Here is a 21,354-nt window from a genome sequence, read left to right as displayed (position 1 = left end):
ACCGGGACTTGGAGGATATCATGAGTGTTCAAGTGATGGAGGGGTGAGAAGAGGTTGCCCCTTGAACTGAGATTGAATTATCTAGCATAGTAGCGTTTGACCTCCGAAAGTTTTGGGGTGTATTCGATGACCACTAATCATATCGAACGATAGGGGACATCGGTTTATTGCCAACGGCAGGAAAACAGCATCCTTTCTTGGCTTAAATCATCTCGATGGGTTTCTCGAAATCTGCCAACTTTGCCTCATCCTTTCACATTCTCTAGATCTATAAACTACAGTTATACCAGATTAGAAGGAAACTTTGTTGTCTTGGGAACTATTCCAACTTATTCTTTTTGAACTAACAATCCGGTACTCGAGTAGACAATTTTCCACGCAATGAACCGTGTTCAGTATTCCTTGATTTATTGCTACTTATTCATTTCAAAAATTGAAACACATTTAAATGAATTAAATTGTGTTATAAAGAATTATTTTTTTATCCAAATATTTAATTTGATACTTTTGAAAAGAAAGACAGATGCGGCGTCAGTTGGTTGATGTATGACATGAAGGTAGGACACCACGTGGGATCATACCGCAGAAGCCCTAGAAACCACAAGTTCATCCCTAACATAACCATGTGTCTTCAACATACACAGTAGTTGACTACTCGTGGCTTTGACAAGGTCGAAGAAGATCACAAACTGCTCCTAAACTTCCTCATCTACTGTGAACATAAGGGTTGTTATTTCAAATATTCTCGGACTTGAATTTCATCAAATATTTTATCCCCTTGAATAACGAAATTTATAACTTTTAATGTATTTTTAATTTATTTATTTGAGTAGTATTTTCAATTCGTATTTTCTTTCAACGCCTCAACTACAGTATAGAAACTTTATTCACGCTTAATAGGAATTTTTTGGGGCTCCACGTGTAGCAGCAGCTGTTGCGATTTCTATTGGGCTATTATCGCGATGCAATCAACCCTACCTACGCATACTTGTGCGCTCATATTCGCGCACACACCCTTCCCCTTATCAGGAGCAATAATGGAAACTACGTCGTCGATTCTATTTTCTCTCCCTCGGGATATGGCAACCGCTCTAACAGTGAGGCATATACGCATACGGACCGAGTCTCTGGTACAATAATGGTTATTTATTAGCGCTAAATCAAATATGTGCTGGAGCAACGCGTTACTCCAATATATATGATAATGGTGATAATAATTCTGGAAAGGACCACTTTGCCAATGTCAAAGTAGCCTTATGTAGCAAATATCTTTGACGCAATTTTTATAAAAATTGTTTTCTTCCGACGAAACATGAGATTAATAACTAATTTACTATTTACGCTAGGTAATTTTTATCTAGATTACAATTCGACAGGTTTTAAGAAAGAGTTCAACTGAAATTACTGATTTGAAATATTATCTTATAAATATAAAATACGTCTCGATGACGTGACACATAGGAAAATCATCTGATCAAACTTAGGAAAATTGTAACAGAAATATTATTTTGTATCACGTTTTGTGTTAGACGTAGAGGAGAGATAAGGATGACAATCTGCCAGATGCAGATTGTGCCTTCCGGACGACGAGTCGCTTTTCGTTCTATTACGATGAAATACAAAGTGGACTAGCCTGCCAGTCGATGCTTCTATGGATACTGATGTTTCATTAGTCGACTGTTCATGGCTCTCGTACTGTCAATCAAGTTCTCCTGTGAGTGCCCGTTGGCAAACCCGTTCTGTCGATCAGTATGTTCAAATCGGTCTGCGGGGAGATCAGTTCATAAGGGGATTACAATTATCCAATGTTTGATTTACCCTTCCACGTTCGCAATCTGCTTACCTACATTACATATCGTGCATACACTATATTCCTCTGGGACCCTTGCCAAATGTTCGGTCGGTAATCCTCCTTTCTTTCCACCACATAAGAGAATTTTAGGACAATAATAATTTACTCCACAAATTTTCTTTTGCCTATTTTTTCCAAGGAATATTTTTTCAATAAATTATTAATGAAATTTAGTTTTCTTTTTTTTTGGAATAATATCCTGTTCTAGAAATTATTCCATGAAATATAGTTGGATAAGGACTCTCTTTTATTCTAGGAATAATTTCTTATGGTAATAATTCGCTTTTCGTAGAGCTAGTTCTTCATTCTTGTAAACCGACAAAAGAGAGAGGTGGTATGGGTGCAAACGTGTATGATTACGTTGGCAATTACTCCCACCAACCCTATTCAATGCTCCACCACCTCACTTGACTGTAAAAGGGTTGTAACTCGTTATTAGCGAGGCACAGCAATGGGGAAGTGATTACAGTCCAGAAGTAGATTCCCCAACGATGATAAACGTGAGTCCGATCAGATCGTGCAGCCGTGCCCTTCGACGCGTTCCACCAGAAATGACGCCATCTTGATTCACCATCTAAAGACACATATACTTCACTGATTCAGTGAAGCTCGAGTATTTTATTGCTCTCTTTTATCTTGAATCAGAGAACTGCTTCTTTGATCATAGAGTTTTTAATCTGAAATGTTGATTGACGTATCATAATTATTCATTTCTCGTTAAGACAGATTTACTCTTATGAAAAAGTTGTTATTACACATATTCTCTATTTTTTTTGCCGCAATTTTTTTGCAGATTTATCATGTTTATTTGACAGGAGTCAGCGAAAATGTGTGCAACGAACCTTTCGTGATAATAGTTTAGCAGAATCAGCATCATCAATAGTGTTTTGGAGGTAGTGGAAAAGCAAGCCATACGCGTGGAACGAAAAGATAACGCAATTTATTTTAAGCTTTTCTCATCCTCCATAGACTGAAAACCGGACGATGAGGATAGTCTTTTTTTTTATTTCCATTCCCAGCACTCGACGAGAATTATAATGCGTTAGCGTTTACTTGGCCCGCAGGGCTTCATTACGAGTGATAAAAATCTCGAGAACGTCACTTTTATGTTTGGAGAAGGTCCCCTTGACGGGCCAGTTGCTTTTTGCAAAAAATAATAAACTCAACACTTTTTCCCGCCTGCATTAATCTCCTTGTAATTTTTATTTAAAAATACAAAACGGACAATTAAAATTTCCTATCTTTTAAAAATTGATCATTTCTAGATAAGGAATTGACAAATTTCAAAGCTAATAAATCTAGTTGTAGAGGGATTGAAAAACGATCATTCTTGCACGCACCAAATACATCAAACATCGATTAGGATAACTATGGGGAAATTGGTGGTAGTCGTGGTTCTTCGGGAGATAGCACCCAAGTAGTGGTCATAAATTTTGGAGATAAAAATTTCCATGGTTTTCTCCCTCGTTGACCATACGGGAAGTGCACTTGGTGAACTACAGGACAGACGAGTCAAAACGCCATACAAGACTCCTGACGGGCAGACACAATGTATGGAGAACGAAGAGAAGTAGGAGGTTCGCCGTGTTCTTTAGAGCGTCAATAACTAACTTGTTTCCAGTCCGTTAGCATACGTAACAAACTAACAAACGTCCATCGACCCAAGAACAACAGCAGGAGGCAAAAAACTTCCCATGTATATAGGAGATGCCATGAAAATGTGGAATACATAAAACAAAGAAGGGTCTCCTGGGCAACAAGAAACGAGGTAGAACCACAAGAGATCTAAATACCGCATTGAGAATTCAAATTAATTGCCAACCACCCGGCACCATCAGTAACATTTTTTTTCTCCCATCATACTTGTAGTTATAAGAAAATTTTTAACTTTAATAATGTTGCGAAAGGTATAAATTAGCGTACAGCAATGGATCAATAAAAATTTAGTGAACACGTTTACTAAAAAATGTTTAATTTTAATTTAATCCGCTGATTAAAATGACACATGAAGTTTTTAAAATAAAACATGAAGAAAATTGAACAGCAAAAAATAGAAGATTATACTACTTTATGGAAGGAAATGAATATCGGGGAGTTGACGAACGACTGAAAGTTCAGTGAACCGCAATGGTCAGTGGTGGAAATGTAAAAGGACCTGAGGCAACATCAACGCTCTCAAGTAACCAAAGTTACGCTGACAACGATGTGCTATCTCTTTTAGATTAGGGAGATAGTCGTGGGAAGGTGCCCGGTGCACGTCTTCTACGGATACCTTTTATCCTATAGCCTAGTATCTCACTCTCTCATCACACTTGTGCTGCACGATGAGTTTAGGTTCGGGTCAACCTGGATACGGGCTTTTCCTATAGTCCCTTGGTTATCTCGGTGGAACGGACATGTTTCAAACTCTATATATCGGTTACTGATCCTCCCTCGACATGATTATACACTCTTCTCAAATCCGCAACGGCCGTCAGGCTAAGTACTCAGGATGAACAATATATACAACCACAAGAGCTTCGATCCTCTCATTTTTTTCCCTCTCATTCCTTAATAATCTCACCATAATATTTGTCCCTTAATGTAAATTTATCCTTTGAAATTATGAAACTACTTTCATTATTTTATTAAAAATTATTACTTACTTATTATTCAATATTATTAAATAAATACTCTATTTAGGTATTACTCTATTTTATTTGCCTATACAGAATAAATAATAATAAACTATAAAAGTAATATAATTAAGAGTCTCGATTTTTATTTGAACAAGCAATTGCCAAATATTACTTTGAAACAAAAAGCAGACGTGACTCTTGGGCGAGAGGGGTTGAACTTTTTTTTTGAAAAAGTCATTCATGGTATTTTAACTTATCTGAACTTCTTTAAATGAAAAAAGTTTTACGATTTCGAGGGTGAACAAGGAACGAGTGGTTGCCATGTAAATCAACAGGAATTCAAGTTTCATCAACTTGATACAATAATTTGTTATTGATCCGTTTTTTTATACATCTATTTCTATTAATTCGGTAATATTTAATGAATGAAAAATTTCTCCTAATTTTCTTTTTTCGTCATTTTTTCATAGGTGGTGTTTAACCATTTTTTTCCAACAAATCTGGTTACAGTTCGAATTGTAAATAGTAAAAAAAAATTTATTACAAAAAAGGTATTATTTTTCAATTTATTGAACACAAAGAATGAGAATGATCTCCTTTTCAAAAATTACCCACAAAAAAAAGAAATAAATTGAAATAGAATGGTTATGATTTTCTATGGGAATTAAATAAGGGCGAGAGACGCGTGACAAAAAGGGAGAACTTTTAGTGATTGATTTTAAAATGTCTGGATTATTTCTCTATTTCTAGATGAGATATTTTTTCTCTTTCCTTCTTTGATACATACTAAAGATTTCGGCAACTTTTGAAAGATTATATTTACGAGCAATACACGTGCTAAAAATTATTTGTGTCTTTATCGACAGAGTGTAATAAATCTCAATGAAATCCAGGGGTGAAAAATTTCAGTCACCACGGGGGATTAAAATAATAATAATAACGTTTCGATATTGGACACGGCTAAGGTGATATTGTTGCCTCATATAATCTTTAGCAGTAGCCATATGCCAAAGTGTGGCAGAATAAAAAAAAACTTTTCTCTTCTAATCTTCTCACATTCAGAATGTAGGGTTTGTGAATAAATACCCCATTTTAAATTTGAACCCTCAAAGAGGATCAACTTTTTTCCACTTAGAAAAACGCTGTAAATAATTCCAAAATTATTTTACTTGAAAAAATCATTTATTTTCATCAGAAAAAGGGTAGAAAATGAAAAATATTCAAAAAGGAGTTTTCTTACAACGAGTAAAATGAATTCCGAGTGATTTCATATATACACAGCTAATTTTCTTGGAATTCAATTCAATTTCTCATCTGATTTTTGTTGCTTGGAAATTCAAAAAGTGTATTATAAAAAAGATGCACTTTGGATATACGTAGATTGTGTTCCGTCTGATAAAAATATAGGTCATGAAAAATGTCTAGGGCTCTTTCGAAAATGAGGAAAACTCCGTTGATCTACTCTTCACTTGGAATTCAATGCAAACAAACTATTGTAAAACCGCAAATGCTCCTATATATGTTTTGATATTTGGTGTGCTGGTTATTATTGGACGTTACGAGAGAGCGATGGATGTTGGTAATTAAAAATAAGAGTTATGAAAAGCCCTTTAAAATCCACTCAACTTGAATGATAATAAATAAGGAGAAATATAAACTCGTATTTCAATTTTCATTTTTAAAATTATCCCTCAAAGAAAAGTGAGATGGGAAAAATGTTCTTTTAAAAAAAAGCAAACGTTTCTTTTCCGCTAATGAAGTCTTATAGTAATGAATAAATCTACTATTCTCAGGGTTTAAATTCATCCAAAAGAGAAAAGAAAAAAATGAACAGATTGATGACTTCCGAAAGGCATTATCTACTATTACAATTTTTGATTTTATCTTTCGGAAACTTTCTCTCCAGAGAAATTTAAACTTCGCTGAGTAACGGTAGTGTAAGTCTATCAACTAATAGAATCTTTTTCGCGCCACGCAAAAATTTTTTTCTCCACTATAAATAAATTAGAAAAAATACTATTTTTCGGTTTTAGAAATTCTTGACAACTACTGCTTTAATTCGATCAATAAAGTGGCTAGTAGACTCAATTCAGAAATTAAAAATAAATTCCCCACCTCGAAAAAATAATATTAAATATTTAAATTGTCTGCTCCAAATGGATTTATTACCCCTGATTATAATTAAGTTCTTCCTGAAATATAAAATAGGAAAAGCACTGTCTGGTAATTAAATTTTGTTTGTTAAAGTTTTATGAGCCTCTTTTTTCCTCGTCTCGATTTGGCTATAATTTAACAATTCAAACGCATTAATCAAAAAAATCTACTAATAACTGGTATTTTTGTATAATTGTGATAGTAATGACTTTCGAGTATCTAAATTCAAAGGCGCGTGTCTTTTGTTTGAGGGTACGTTGGCAAAAGAGATAGTAGCTTTTAGAGGTGAAAGGGGTGGGAGGTAAAGGGGAAGGGGGAAGGGGGGGGTTAAAAAGAGATACTATTCTGTAATACGAACCCCTTTCATTCCACGTCAGCCCCTTCTGATACCATATAAAATATAGCATTGTTCGCGCTCTGTTAGTTCAGAGTGGAACGAGTCTATTTGGAGAGGGTTGACTTTCTTTCATATGTTAAGCAGATCAGTGTCGAGCTGCAATAGCACCACCATAGAAATTGTATTTTATCCACTCACGGACTCGTTCTGCGCAATAAATAATCACGAATATAATTAATTTCATAAACCACGAAAATTCATCATTTTACACTCGACCATTATTTACAGATGAATAAAATATAAATCATAAATGTTAAACTTTTTTGGTCAATTTATTTCTCATTGATCTAAATATAGTGGTGAGCAGGGTACTTTATCACTTCAAACTTAAATTTTTCAGTAAAAAAATTCGACTCCTTTGACCCATGTCGAAAAATTCCATAGAAATTCCATGGAATTTCCGCAGAGATTCCGAGGAAATTCTGCAAGTTTATTATATTTTAATATTATTTTAACATTTTTATTATGATTACAGTCTAATAATAAGCTTTGTTGCAATTTATTTGCAAAACTTTAATGAAATACGCATTTTGAAAAAATTGCAACAAAGCTTCTTATTAGACTCTATTAATCATAATACAAATGTTAAAATAATGAAATAAAAAACTTACAGAATTTTCTTGACTTTTCCCTGATTTCCGGACAAAATTTTCAATTTTTCCCTGATCCTAAAGAATATTCTGATTCACTCTAAAAATTATTAGATACTCAAAAAACTGTTCTATTACATTTAATTACGAATTTTTTTCATTATAAAATTTTTCCAAAACAACAATAAATTCTTTTTTAAATAAATATTTAATCATTATTATTATTCCATAGGAATTAAGATTTTCAAAAAAATTTCAAATTCAAATCTTTATGAAATTCAACAACGTTGAACAACGTTGAACAACGTAAAAAAATTTAATTATTTACAAAAATTTTAGTAAAATTCTACCCAAGAATTCAATTATTTTTGCAAGTAATAAAATTTTTCACATGAATTCAATTATTTAAAAAAATTATAATAAAATTCGTTCTAAGAACTCAATTATTTTCATAAATAATAAACTTTTTTATAAGATTTCAATTATTTTTAATGAAATTTTAAATAAACTCCTGAAAAAATGTAATTATTTTCAAGAATTCAATTACATTTCACAAATAATAAAATTCTTTGCTGAAATTCAATTATTTTCATAAATATAACAATATTCATCACAAGAATTCAATAATTTTGAAAAGTAATAAAATTCTTGGAAAAAAATCAATTATTTTTAAAAATTTTAACGAATATCTCGACTAGAATTCAATTATCTTTGCAAATAACACATTTTTTTTGCCAAAAATCCAATTATTTTCAAAAATTTAAATAAAATTCTTTGCATAATTTCCAATTACTTCCAAAAGTTTTTCACAATTCAATCATTTTCAATATTCACTATTTTCAAAGAATTTATCAAAAGATTTAATTATTGAAAAACATTTCTGATACAATTCGACGAAAACATTGAATTATTTTTATAAATAATAAAATTTCATTTAGGAATTTAATTATTTTAATCGCTGAATTTCAAATATTTTTAATACAATTTTAAATAAATTCCTCAAGAAATTTAATTATTTTCAAAACTTTTTTGCAAGAATTCAATTACATTTCACAAATAATCAAATTTTTCGCTGAAATTCAAATATTTTTAAAATCTACTATTTTAATAAAATTTCGTAAATGAATTTAATTTAAAAAAAAAATGTAAAAAAACGCGTTGCAAGAATTCAGTTATTTTCATAAATAATATAGTTCTTTACAGAATTTCAATTATTTAAAAAAAATTTTAATAAAAATTCGTTGCAAGAATTCAATTTTTTCCCTAAATAATAAAATTCTTCGTAGGATTTTAATTATTTTTAATACAATTTTAATTAAATTCTTCGAAAAATGTAATTATTTTCAAAAAATATTCGAGGAATTTATTAAAATTTTGAAGAATAATTTCATTTTTCGATGAATGTTTCTTAAAATTCAATTGCCATAAATAAACAAATTTTTACATAATTGAATCCTTTCGACAAATTTTAATAAAATTTTTAAGAATAATTACATTTTTCGAGGAATTCGATTAAAATTTTATTAAAATTAATTAAAATTGTGCAATGAGTTTTATTATTTATGAAAATAATTGAATCTCGGTAAAAAATTGTATTATTTATGAAAATAATTTAATGTTTGCTTTAAATTTTATCAACACTTTTTTTTAAATAATTGAAATCTTTTGAAAAATTTGATTTATAGAATAGTAGATATTGAAAATGATGGAATTCAGGAAAATTTTCGAAAATAATTGAATTTTGGAGAAGAATTTTATTATTTTTAAAGATAATTGAAATTTTAACGTGGTGTTTTTAAAATTTTTTTTGAACATAATTGAATATCTGGGAAAAGTTTTTTTTTGAAAATAAATTGAATTTCTGCAATTATTTGTAACTTCTTCTAAATTCAATTTTTTACAGTACTTTTATAAAAATCCCTGACTTTTCCCTGATTTCCCTGACCAATGACAATCCTGGAAATGTTAAAATAGGTATTTTTAAAATAAAAAACTTGCAAAATTTCCATGGAAACTCCACGGAAATTCCATGGAATTTCCAAGGGGTACTTCCATGGAATTTTTCGACGTGGGGAGCGTGAAAGGCGTTTGTCACCGAATTTTCAAATTTATATTCTGTTTCCTTTTTATAAAAAATATTTCAATTAAATATACTGCGTAAATGTTTGAAAATTAAAAACTTCAGTAAGCTTTTCATGGAGATTATGAGATTCGAGAGAATTATAAGGAAAAGAATAAAATTTTACAAAAAGCGAGTCGACGCATCAGCGTGTGCGCGTTTTTGTGCGTTAATCGATCGTGAGCGCCAACATTAATCCTCTTCCTGTCTGTTTTCAGAGCATGTACGTGAATTCAGCTGTGGGATGCTGTACTACAGAACTCTTTACCTGGACAGTAAAAAGGATGTTCTCTACGTTGGAGCAATGTGAGTATATAAAATTATTACTTTTCATATACCGAAGAGAACGAATTATGGAGTGTAATAAGCGTGTATATGTGTATATGTATGAGCAGACAAAAAAAAGAAACATTTGTACAGCAAGAAAAATATTTATGAAATAACGTGTCAAGTTCTCTTCTTAAGCCAGATTAATTTTTTTAATTCCAAAACTAGACATCATAATTCTCTTAATATTGGAATTTTTATCTTGTTTTTCTTTTTTCTTTAATTCAGTTTTGAAATGTATAAAAATAAATTTTTCCCCTAACTGGAAAAAAGTAGGAGAAAAGTAATAATTTTAACGGGTTGGAAAAAAAAGTTTATGTAAATAGATATTGACTGAAAAGTTCGTTCGTCAAATTACCAACGTAAACTTTTCCGATAAATCTCCGCATCTCTGCACGTCGCGACGCCCTCTTCCGGGTGCTACGCGAATTGAATGCAAAATAACTTGAACAGATTTTCGATCAAGTTTATGAAAGCCAAGTATGTGGGGGACATCACTATTTCTACATTTTTTTTTTTTTTTTTTTTTTGAAAAAGTAATTAGCTTGTTTTTTTTAAAGGTCAAACAAATTTATTTCTGGTGTAATATTTTTTTTGCTTTACGAATTTTTCCCTTTGTAGAGGAACCCTCTTAATTTCGTAAATACCAACAAAATGCTACATCGCCCTGGTTTAATAGAGAGGCCGAGGGTTCGCTCTTCTGAATGGACGTTAGCCTATAAACGAGGGAACATGATAAGCGAGGAAAAAAAGGTATCCTTTCGAACGGGACGCTCGACTGGACAGGTTCGTGAGATCAGGATTACATAGATCCTCGAATAAAGGTCCTTTGAGTAAATCAAAATTTCACCCGACACACGCGCCATCGCCTTTTCGGATGAGACTACGTATTTCGACCCGTCCGACCGGAAGTAACGATTCGCATTGACGAACGAGCTGGCTCGCCTCTGCCAAGATTGCGGTAGCTTCCTTCTTTTTTTCCCTCTATAAATCACCGAAAAACCTACAATTTCTTTCTAAATTCCTTTTTCACCAAACAACAACAAGTTTATCAAAATTCTAGGACAAGAATTCTCAATTTTCCTAAAGGATTGACAATCGTATTTTTTATTCCAAACTTGAGTGCGAGTTTCAGATATGGGAAAAATGCAGTAACGAGAAATTGCATTTTTCCTGCTCTCAAATATGGTAGGGGAATACTTGGATTTTAACGTTTTCAAATTCTGGCTTCGTTCCATGCGTTTCCATCGGCCTAGTCTTTTGTTGTAAGTACCTACAATTCTACTTTGAAAAGTATCGAATTCCAATAAGAATTGCATGAAAAGCAAAGTACAACTGATGGACGTTTTCTCTTCAAATGATTTGTAACGATTAAGATTCTCTTTCCTCTCATGTCAACTCAATTGTAAGACTCCGCCATTAAATTTCCATTCGACCGTAAACCTAATTCCAAGTACTATTCGTCTGTTATTGCTCCACTGCAGTGAATGTTAACTTTGGTGAATTGCAATGCAACTCAAGAATAGCACTTTAAAAATCCTCGGAATTTATTTTTATTACTTTTAAAATAAATAATGAGATTCAATTCTTATCTTCTAGGTTAACAAGTTGTCGGATTATTATTCCATTTCAAAGTTTTTCTGGATCAATTCTTTACTATATTTTACGAAAGAAAAAACTAAATTAAAATTTGTTATTGTTGACCCAACAGTATGATGATGATCGAACATTTAAGGAACAACTTTAATTTTTGATATATTTGGGTTAGTTGGCGAATGGGGAATAAAATATTGCGTTACAGTAGATAGCGTGGAGTCTGTAGTTCTAAGTTATGTAGAAATGGATTTCGGCCGACTCACTAAAAGTCCGTACCCTTTTCTAAGAACGTGCTTCCACTTGGGGTACTCCCTTCCGGCTTTAAACTTGGTAAGTGGAGATCTCCGTATATCGTTTGTAAGTCTCTCCTGCTTCCGTTCTCGGGCACTATTTCTTCTTCCCTGCCAACCATTCCTTTTAGGTTTTCTGTATATAAACTGGACAGCTTCCTGATGCCGTGATTTGGTTTCGGATTCTCGCATTTTTCACCTACGATTGAAATTAGTTTGGATCTCTGTTGAAATCCGAAAAAACTTGTGATCTACATTTATTTGTTTAGAAAAATCAGATTTTTCGTCGAATCGAAAAGCATTTTAATAAACTTATCTTCACCCTTTTTCTTCTTCAAAACCAGAAAATGAAATGACAGACGCAAATAAATAATCAGGATGTTAATAATTTTCAATGCAAACTTCCATTGTTGAATTTCTAATCTTGTCCGAAAAGTGCAAATCTGCAAACTCTTTTAGTTCGGAGATTCTAATATACGAATAATTTAAATAAAATATTTAATTTTTATAATATAAACATTTTCATCGTCTACAGTGTTCATGTTTAAATTAAAAATATATTTACAATATAACCAATTTGATGATCAAATAATGAATAACGAAACGTGATCAGTATATGGAGTAATTTGAATAAAAATGTGTTCCTTCTGTAAGGTTGTATTGAAAATTTTGGCCTGTGTTGATAGTCACAGTTGCAGGTGAATTTCAATTTCGTTTTCATTTAATAAAGTAAATTGTACGAAATTTAAATATTACAACAGAAGTTGAAAATATAATGAAAAGAAAAAACTGATATATCCAAAAATCACTATTTGCAAGACAGAAATAGATTTTCTTCTATAAAAATACGGTTAAATATTGAAGACAAGAATTAAGTAAAATAATAATTAGTCACAATGTTTTATGAATAGAGTGAATAAAATTCTATTGATAGATACATAGATAAATTCTATTGATGATTCTATTTCCATTTATATGAAAATTCATAAGAAATGCAAGACTGATATTTTTAAAAATTTATCGAAAAAGTTTAAATTTATCGACACATCAGGAAAAGACAATGAATATTCAAGACGTTGTTAAAAAACAAATTCTTTCTATAGAAAACGACAAACATTGATGACAGAGAATTAATAGATTAAAGAATTTTATTTATAAATTACTGGAAATTGATTATTATCAATGATGTTAACTACAATTTAATGAAGCTTTCATGAAAAAAGCATCTCATTTTACAGCCTGTTTTATTATCATCCTCCTCTTATAAATTACTTTATCAATTTTTGAAAATCTGATGAAATTGCATTTCAATGGGAAAAAATACTATCAATATCAGAAGAGCCCATCTTTAGCAAAGATCATAGGTTGGATAAGATGAGGAAATACTATCGATCTTGAAAAACGACGAAGGTAGAAAAGTTACTGAAGAGATTTGCAACAGAGGAATACCATCAGGGTATAGTGGCGTGAACGTAAATCGAGTTTACCCAGTTTTCAAATGTTTCGCAACATTAGCGTCGTCGTCCCGCCGCATAACTTTATTCCAATAGCCATTCATCATGATTTTCAATAGGAGAGCGCAGTCAAACGGAATGCGCAGCGCCAACGTTGCGTTGAGCACCCATTCCATTCACCTCTTTCTCTTTCTCTTTCTCACAGCCGTGAAAAAGTAAATACCGGTCACGAAAAACAAATCCGACTTGGAATTTCAAGTTGAACTTTCCATCGGTTTCGAAGAAACTTTTCACAAGATATGCTTCTCTATATACCTTTACAAACTCGCAGCAACCAAAAGAACACCAAAAACCGGTAAACCAATTTAGAGAGAGACGAGAAAAAAAGATACAAAAATAACCTTCTAGGAAAGACGAGCATCGATTTCAATTTTGCACCCGGAGAATCAAGTTATGTGGTGAAGAATATTGAAATATAAAAACTACAGCTACTGTAAGTCTGTAAAAGTGATAGCAATAAACATTGAATTTTTGAAAAATTAAATTAAAAAACGTCAATTATTCCCGCATTCGTCTCATGAAATCTGTCTCTCTAAATTGAAAAAAGTTTTGCTCCCCTCCCCCTCGAATGCCTTTTATCGTGCACGCCACCCTGTCTGATAATTGGAAGCGTTCAATTAGCGTACCTTAATTGCGAGTGAACCACAACTCAGCCGCGGGTTCTCAAAACTACAATTAACCCACATCGTATTTCTAATTAACGAGGCACGATAGCAAAACGAACATTTATCATTGAAAGCATCGAGAAAAAGACATCAGTGCCAGAAAAATCTTCTCTGAAGATGAAAGAGCTAATCATTCTTGACACTAGAACAAATAGATTCATTTTTATCCAATTTGCGCCAGGTAATTTTTTAATAATTCTTTGATAATCAAGCCAAACTCCGTCTGTCAATATTTGTAAAAGTGATATTATTTTCAGTATTGTAGTTATTGTTGTATGACGTTAATTTGTATTATCTCTCGTTGGAGAGAAGACTCTTGAGTAGAAGAGCGAAGTTGTCTTTGCTTCCACTCTTCACAACTTCCCACTAGCACGATATCTCCATTAGTATAAGCTTCATGCTTTACCGAGAGATCCTAGAAGCATCGCTTTCCACAGCCTCATATAAATTCTATCCCGTTCTTCAAACATTTGCCGCTTTAAGAAATGCTGTGAGGAACCAACTGCTACGGTAGTATGTAATCATATATAACCGATGAGAGATAAGGGCGCGGCCAGTCAGAGAGTAATGTACTCTTGTGTACGCGCAGAATGAGAATTCACCTTGGCCTTCTTTATATTTGTCTGCTTATCCAAACTTTTAATCCCAGGTGAATAAAAGCTTACTTTTTATCATTCCGTTTTTTTTCAGGGACAAGGTCTTCAGGCTCAACCTGAGTAATATCAGCCATTCCAACTGTGAGGTGAGTAATTTTACATTTATTACCTCTACAACTATTTTACATACATTTTTTCTAGTTTTTAAGAATCTTTAAATTTTTTCCACAAAAATCTTCATCTTGATTGTCAAGAGTAAATATAAGTTATCAAATATTTGCAATATATTTTGAAATATTTTTCTAGTTTCTTTACTTATACTTTAAATTTTTCTGATTACAAATAAGACTTTCTTTTGCGCCAGCAAATATTGACGATACTTTTTTATTCATAGAAGAAATATTCAGTTGCATTGAATATTCTCTTAGACTTTTGGTAACTTTTGCGTTTGAATTTATGTGCTAAGTTTTAAACCACAAATTCCAATAGAGATCTGTTGCAAATCAAATGCCAAGACTTTTAATGAAGTTAAAGGAATCAGAGGAATTGAAATCTTCTGAAAGGCAAAGTATCACCACACAAACTTTTCGAAATTTCAGTTACCTTTTAGACTGTATGAAACGAAAAAGTCGATGTTCATTTCAAAGTCAGCTAATCTTACCTTCCGCTCTTCTTCTTGTTTCTTGCTTGCATTCAAAGAAACCTTTCTGACTCATCCAATAGAGAGAATTAATCGCTTTCAAGTTTGAAATATGAAAAGCCTTAAGAAAACTGTTATCCCTACACTGCATCGCTTACTAATTACATCAAAACTTATAAATATTGGATAAATTTTTCTTTTTAGATTGTATTTTCATTTTTTACTTCCAGCCAATAGAAAGAGAAAATTTATCAATTGATTCTGTTAGTCGAATATGCCAATCCATTAGTTTCGGCAATCACCTCCGATTTGTAACTCTTTCAAGAGAAATAAATTCAGTCCACTACTAACAAAGGGATGTGCTAAGCGCATGAACAGATAGGGATGTTATTCGACGGGATATTTATCGTCGATGCGTTAACGAGGAAAGTTTGAATGTATCACTTGACCCGCATGAATACGGATTATGGAATCTCATGCTCTCTCGATATGAATTTGTAGGACACAATTACTTTTGGTTGGGCATAGGAGGATCATAAATCCCTTCCAAAAAAAAACGGCTCAGAAATTCGCCCTCTATAAAACTGTCAGTCATGCAAGTGAGCCTTTGGTGACTCGACAGCTGACACGTCTCTGCCTCTAAGCGATCTATTGTCAACCAAAAATCCCATCTCTGATTTTTATCCTCCTCCCCAACTTTTCCTGCTCTTTTTCCATCAAGTCTACCTTTTTCGCGCGTTCCATATCCCTTTTTGCGTCTACCTCTTCTCCCTCTTTTATCAATTTGACGTAGTTCTGCTTGCAACTCGTTAGATTTTTCGCACGCACAAAACTGTGATTTGTACGCACACGGTCCACGTTTCGATACGCGACTCGTTTTTCCAATGGGACGCTCATTCAATTGCAGAAATTGAAATTGCCTTTCTATCTCTGGCAATTGAAAAATTGACATATATGAAAAATTGCTTTTTAACACTCTTAAAAGAAATGAAGATTCAATTTCTGAACCACTCACTTAGCTTATTTTCAAAGACATATTATGAAATAAGTTAATTATGGGCGCCACATACCTTTAAATTCCTTTTTTGGATTTATTTCTTTTTCAAAGTATTTTTTATTCGATTACTTCATTCACAGTGTTTTGTTTCCTAAATAGGAAACATTAATCTTATTTCAATTTACAAAAGATTCAAGAAATTATTTAATTATACTTTTTTTAGCACAGGAAATATTTCGATTTTAATGTTAAAGCTTTTAATCTTCTTGCAGAACATATTTATATTTTGTAACTATAACCAACAACACAATCGTTGCAATAAAAACGAATGAGAAGAACGAAAAGGAAATTGTCCACATGTCCACAGATATCTCTATCGATCGGTTTGAATAAACGAGATAGGAAAGCTTGAAACTTTTCTTCGAATAGTTACTTGTACTTTACTTGTATTTTACGTGTATCACGATACGACCTCAACGATCTTCCGCTTCATATATCTCCTTTTTTACATTCGAGCAATAAAAGTTTTGTAAAATATTAATTGTATACAGTTAAAACTTTCTTTATGGAAACAATTAGATTTAAAAAATTTAATAGTTTTATCTGAGTAGTAATTAACTATAAATCCGACTAGTATATTGAAATAATATACGTATTTTTACTTTCTGTAAACAAAAAAAAAATATTGCCTCAATTTGAAATGCTAATAATACAGCAGGTAGAATTCAGATTTTAATCGATTGAAACAGTTCAAACTGAAGTTCCCAATCTTTCTGGTTCCCCATTATGATTTCTGCATGAGTTCCACTTTTCAATTTATACACAACATGCATACATTATTTCCGCTTCAAGTTAACCCAATTTGTATAATTAATAATGTTTAATTAGCTTCAACGTAAATATAAATATATATATTATTATTTATTCAAATGGTGAACAAAAAATTTTGCAAAATATTTGTAGAAGAGATATAATTATTTTTGTAAAAAAATGATATTTTATTTGCGGAATTAATTTGAAAAATTAAATGATCAATTCTTTCTTTTTTTTGTAATCAGTAAAGAATAAAATTCTTCACCTTTAATCAGAAACGACTCAGAAAGCGATGGATTATCCCGGGTTTCAAATTTATAGAGGATTCATCAATAATTCTACAAAATCTTGAATCTTTTATCACAATCTCATTCCACAAGCACAGTCTATAGACTGCATGTGGCGGCATGGAAGCGGTTACAGTAAAATCCCATTGCAGCGACGTTGCCACCACAGGGTTCGATTCCATGGAGAATTACTGTCGACTGGAATGGGGTTTCGAATTTACTTTAGACGACTGAGGGAAGGGTTTCAACCGTAAAACGTTAACGCCAAACCACAGAGACCGTTCTCCTTCTATGCATTTGCCAAAGTAAAGTGAATAGTAAACGTTTGTAAAAATGTGTGCTTGAACGCTTCAAGAATATTAGACTCGAAGAATTAGACTTCTTTTCAAATTCTTTTCCACACTATTTCTTTTTTAATATTATTGGAATAATAGAAGAATACAATGGGCGCCAAATACCTTTAAATTCCTTTTTTATTTTTGGGATGATGTAATATTAAAACACTAATTATTATTTGCGTAAAGTTATCTTAAAATTCATCACATCAAGACTAATTGGTTGCTTTGAAATAAACTGGTAGATTTGAAGAATAATATCAAAAGATGTTATCCATTCCTATTTGCTGAAAGGGACAGGAACAAGGGTTGACCATAAAAGACTTCTTCTATTGAATCAAAAGAGAATGGACTAGCAAAGAGTACTGAGAATATTCAGTTGGGATATACAGAAGATGAAGTATATTCGCATGATCCAATTTTACATTTTGCATTCATGCATAGCGATGACAAATATAACACAAAAGCATTAAGTTACACGCATCTAGCACTCTCGTATATAAGATCATATCAAAAGAAAAAGCGCGTCTTGTAAAGCAATATCGATTTAGTAACGCTGTCCTCTCGTTTTACTGCCTACAGAAGTTTTACCCTCTTCTCGACAGAACAAAGGAATATCGCATGATGATCCCCGCACGAGAATTTTTATTATCCTCAAAGGAAGCTTTGACAGCAGAAAGATAAATGATAGTTATCAATTTATAAATATTTAGAGAAAACATCTTTTCTTAATTACGATTTTTGAAAAGAATTTTTGACAACATACATTAGGATAGTGATAAAGAGGTAATGCTAGAAGCGGTAAGAGATAAATGGAGAGAAAGCAAACGTCGAATCACGTACGACATGTAATCGAAATCGATAAACAAGACACGGTTCAATAAAGCTCTAGGATCACTGTCAGGAGAATCCTCGAGAAGTCCGACAGGATCGTCCATCTTTGTTGGTGAATTGGCCGATGGGGACGAAGGATGTTGTTCGATATATATGGCGGTTTTACGTTTACCTGCTACCTCTAAACTTTCAAGTATTAAAGAAGCTGGCAGGATTTACACGGTTGTAAAACCTTGGATGAGGTATGAGACTGCCAAAGATGTAGTAGGAACATAAAAATGTGTACCATCTTCATACTAGCTGGGTTATATACAAAATGCTCGATGGAGTCGAGTAAAGCACTAAACAATCCTGCCAACTCTTAAAATATAAACCTACCGCCCTGTTGCTTTCCTAAAATGACGGTATTAAATATAAATTTTCTGCGAAAACTTGAGGAATTTTCAAACATTATTTTAATTCTTAAAACTTTGTTCCCAATATAGACATCTTTTAAATTAACTCGTTATTTTTATCACTCACATTTGTTATTAAAACTATTTAATGATTAAAAAAAATTATTCTCCAGTGTATAAAAATTAAAAGACAATCTATTTTGCATAAATTGGCAATAACTGTAGAGAGATATTTGAATGTTTTAACTTTCTTTTGTAAGAAACAACATCGTGTATACGGGGTGTGAATAACGCACCTGTGGTTAATAACTCTAGACTCGTTAGCAAGTCAAGCGAGTGGTAGTTCCAGACACGCGGCAAGTATTAGGAAAGTTGAATGCGAGGAGAAACAGAAAGGAAGTAAGGGTTGGAGGGAAAGAGAACTAATGTGACGATAAACACGAGTCAGGGCGGTAATTAAAAAGTTAAACCGTAAAGTTGCTTCAGAAGAGGTGCAAAGACAAATAGAGAAGAGACAGAGAAGTTCCCAGGAGAAGTCGACATGCTTAGTAGAGGTCCGTTGATAGTAACTTGTTCAGATAATGGGACCGTTTCGTTGTCTCCAATTACCAAGGTTGTTAAGCATTCCAGCACTACTTGGATCCTTGGTTTACAATTTCACTGTTTGCACTACGACTCAAGATTTTCCGATTCAAAGTAGCAAAACTCCATCTTCAGTGCATCTCTATTCTGTTAGTTTCTAGTTTCCAGTGTATAATCAGTTTTACTAAAATTTGCTTTTCCATCATGAAACACTCACAGGTCACTGAATAAACTTATTCCAAATCCAGTTGATCTAAGTGAGATTTATATACATTGTTCATTAAAAAAGTATTCAATTATTTATCATTATATTCTGAATCACAATCGTATCTTTTAGACTATGTTAATCTTACTTCACTTCCCATAGGCGATTAAATAATTATAGGGTGCCAAATAACTCTAAATCAATTTTGTTGCATTCAATTTTTTCTAGTCCATCAACAGTAATTTATATGAAGTCCTAATTCTTTGATACAAATTTTTGCAGTATCTATTTTGGGTGCAAATCATTTAAAAGTATCTCCAACAGAAGTTTATTTTAAAGTACTGAAAGGGCGCCAAATACCTTTAAATTCCTTTTTATATCCTTTCGCTGCAGAATGACCAAGTAAATAAATGATAATAACATAATGTTAAAATAATTAATTAAATAATGTTAAATTATGTATATAATGTTAAATTACCAACTCTATACTATTATTCTTTCACTGAGAGTCTCTATGGAATGGTTTTTTCCGTAGCGTTTATCATCGTTTCAGGTTTTCAAGACTAATAAAAAAAAAGATATGAAATATCACTGGAGAAGCAAAAAAAAGTATTAATCCGAAAATTGGAATGACGAAAATAATAATTCACCCTAGGGAATGAAAAGAGGCAGTTTGAAAGTAAATCAAATAAACTGAGACACTGAGAATGAAAAGTTAATCCATTGATGCTCGTTGACATTGGTGGTATTCCGTTGATTGACAGCGGTGGATTCGACCTCATCGTTGAACGTCGACCTGCGCGCCCGAAATGGAATCTGGCACGGCAATGCATAAAAAGTAAATCACAGAAATTGAAATCCATGATATCAAATTGAAATCAATATTGAATGCAGATTGAATTCTTTACCTCTTGCCTCGAAGAATATACATTGAAATCGAATCAAGTGACACGTTCTATTAGTCGCGACTTTAAAAAAGAAGTTAACAACTTAAGACAGATATCGACTCTTGTTGAAGAATTCTTTCTGACAAAAGTGTCCAAGTACATAGTGTCTGAATTTTCTTGCGTGCAGTAGAGAAGACGTGACAGACATCCTTGCAAATCCCAAGGTGGTTGGCCAAATGCCAACACGTGTTAGGACCTCGAAACACGCCAACTCGCACGTGGATTTTTCTTTCCTTCCTTTTTTCAACATCCCCGTGTACCACGTGTTACTATTTGATGAGATAAAAAGGGCCGTGGCTGTCCTACGGTTCCAGAGCATTTATTTTTCAGTATCCTAGCCCGTTATTTTGTATTTCGACTGGGTTTAGGGAGTGTTGTTACCCATGGGAGAAACCTGCAGTTTTCTACCCATTAATATTGCATCGCAGTAAATTGTATAGCCTCTCTCATTTCGCTTTCTCCTTATCGTTGAAAATCATTGATAATTTATTCTTAAATCTATTCTTCTCATTCTGCATATTGCATGTACGATCTCTGTAACTTTTATCGTTAATATTTAACTTTAATATGTTACTAAATTAATGTCCTTTTTCCGGAATTA

General features: G+C 32.5%; 1 protein-coding gene across 4 annotated transcripts in view; it reads left to right on the top strand.

The window, feature by feature from the left end:
• The window catches only part of LOC122501751 (semaphorin-2A), a 335,557-nt gene that overhangs the window by 297,756 nt on the left and 16,447 nt on the right, over window positions 1–21,354 (top strand). For all 4 annotated transcript variants that reach the window (XM_043611465.1, XM_043611467.1, XM_043611466.1 and 1 more), the window contains 2 exons: window positions 9,949–10,036; window positions 14,813–14,864. In XM_043611465.1, coding sequence (XP_043467400.1) covers window positions 9,949–10,036; window positions 14,813–14,864 — 140 coding nt within the window. The remainder of the gene's footprint in view (window positions 1–9,948; window positions 10,037–14,812; window positions 14,865–21,354) is intronic.

This window comes from Leptopilina heterotoma, unplaced genomic scaffold, assembly GCF_015476425.1.
Source record: "Leptopilina heterotoma isolate Lh14 unplaced genomic scaffold, ASM1547642v1 Lhet_214, whole genome shotgun sequence".
In the NCBI taxonomy this organism is placed as follows: Eukaryota; Metazoa; Arthropoda; class Insecta; order Hymenoptera; family Figitidae; genus Leptopilina; species Leptopilina heterotoma.
The sequence above is the reverse complement of the archived record's forward strand: the minus strand, read 5'-3'. Positions and strand labels throughout refer to the sequence as shown.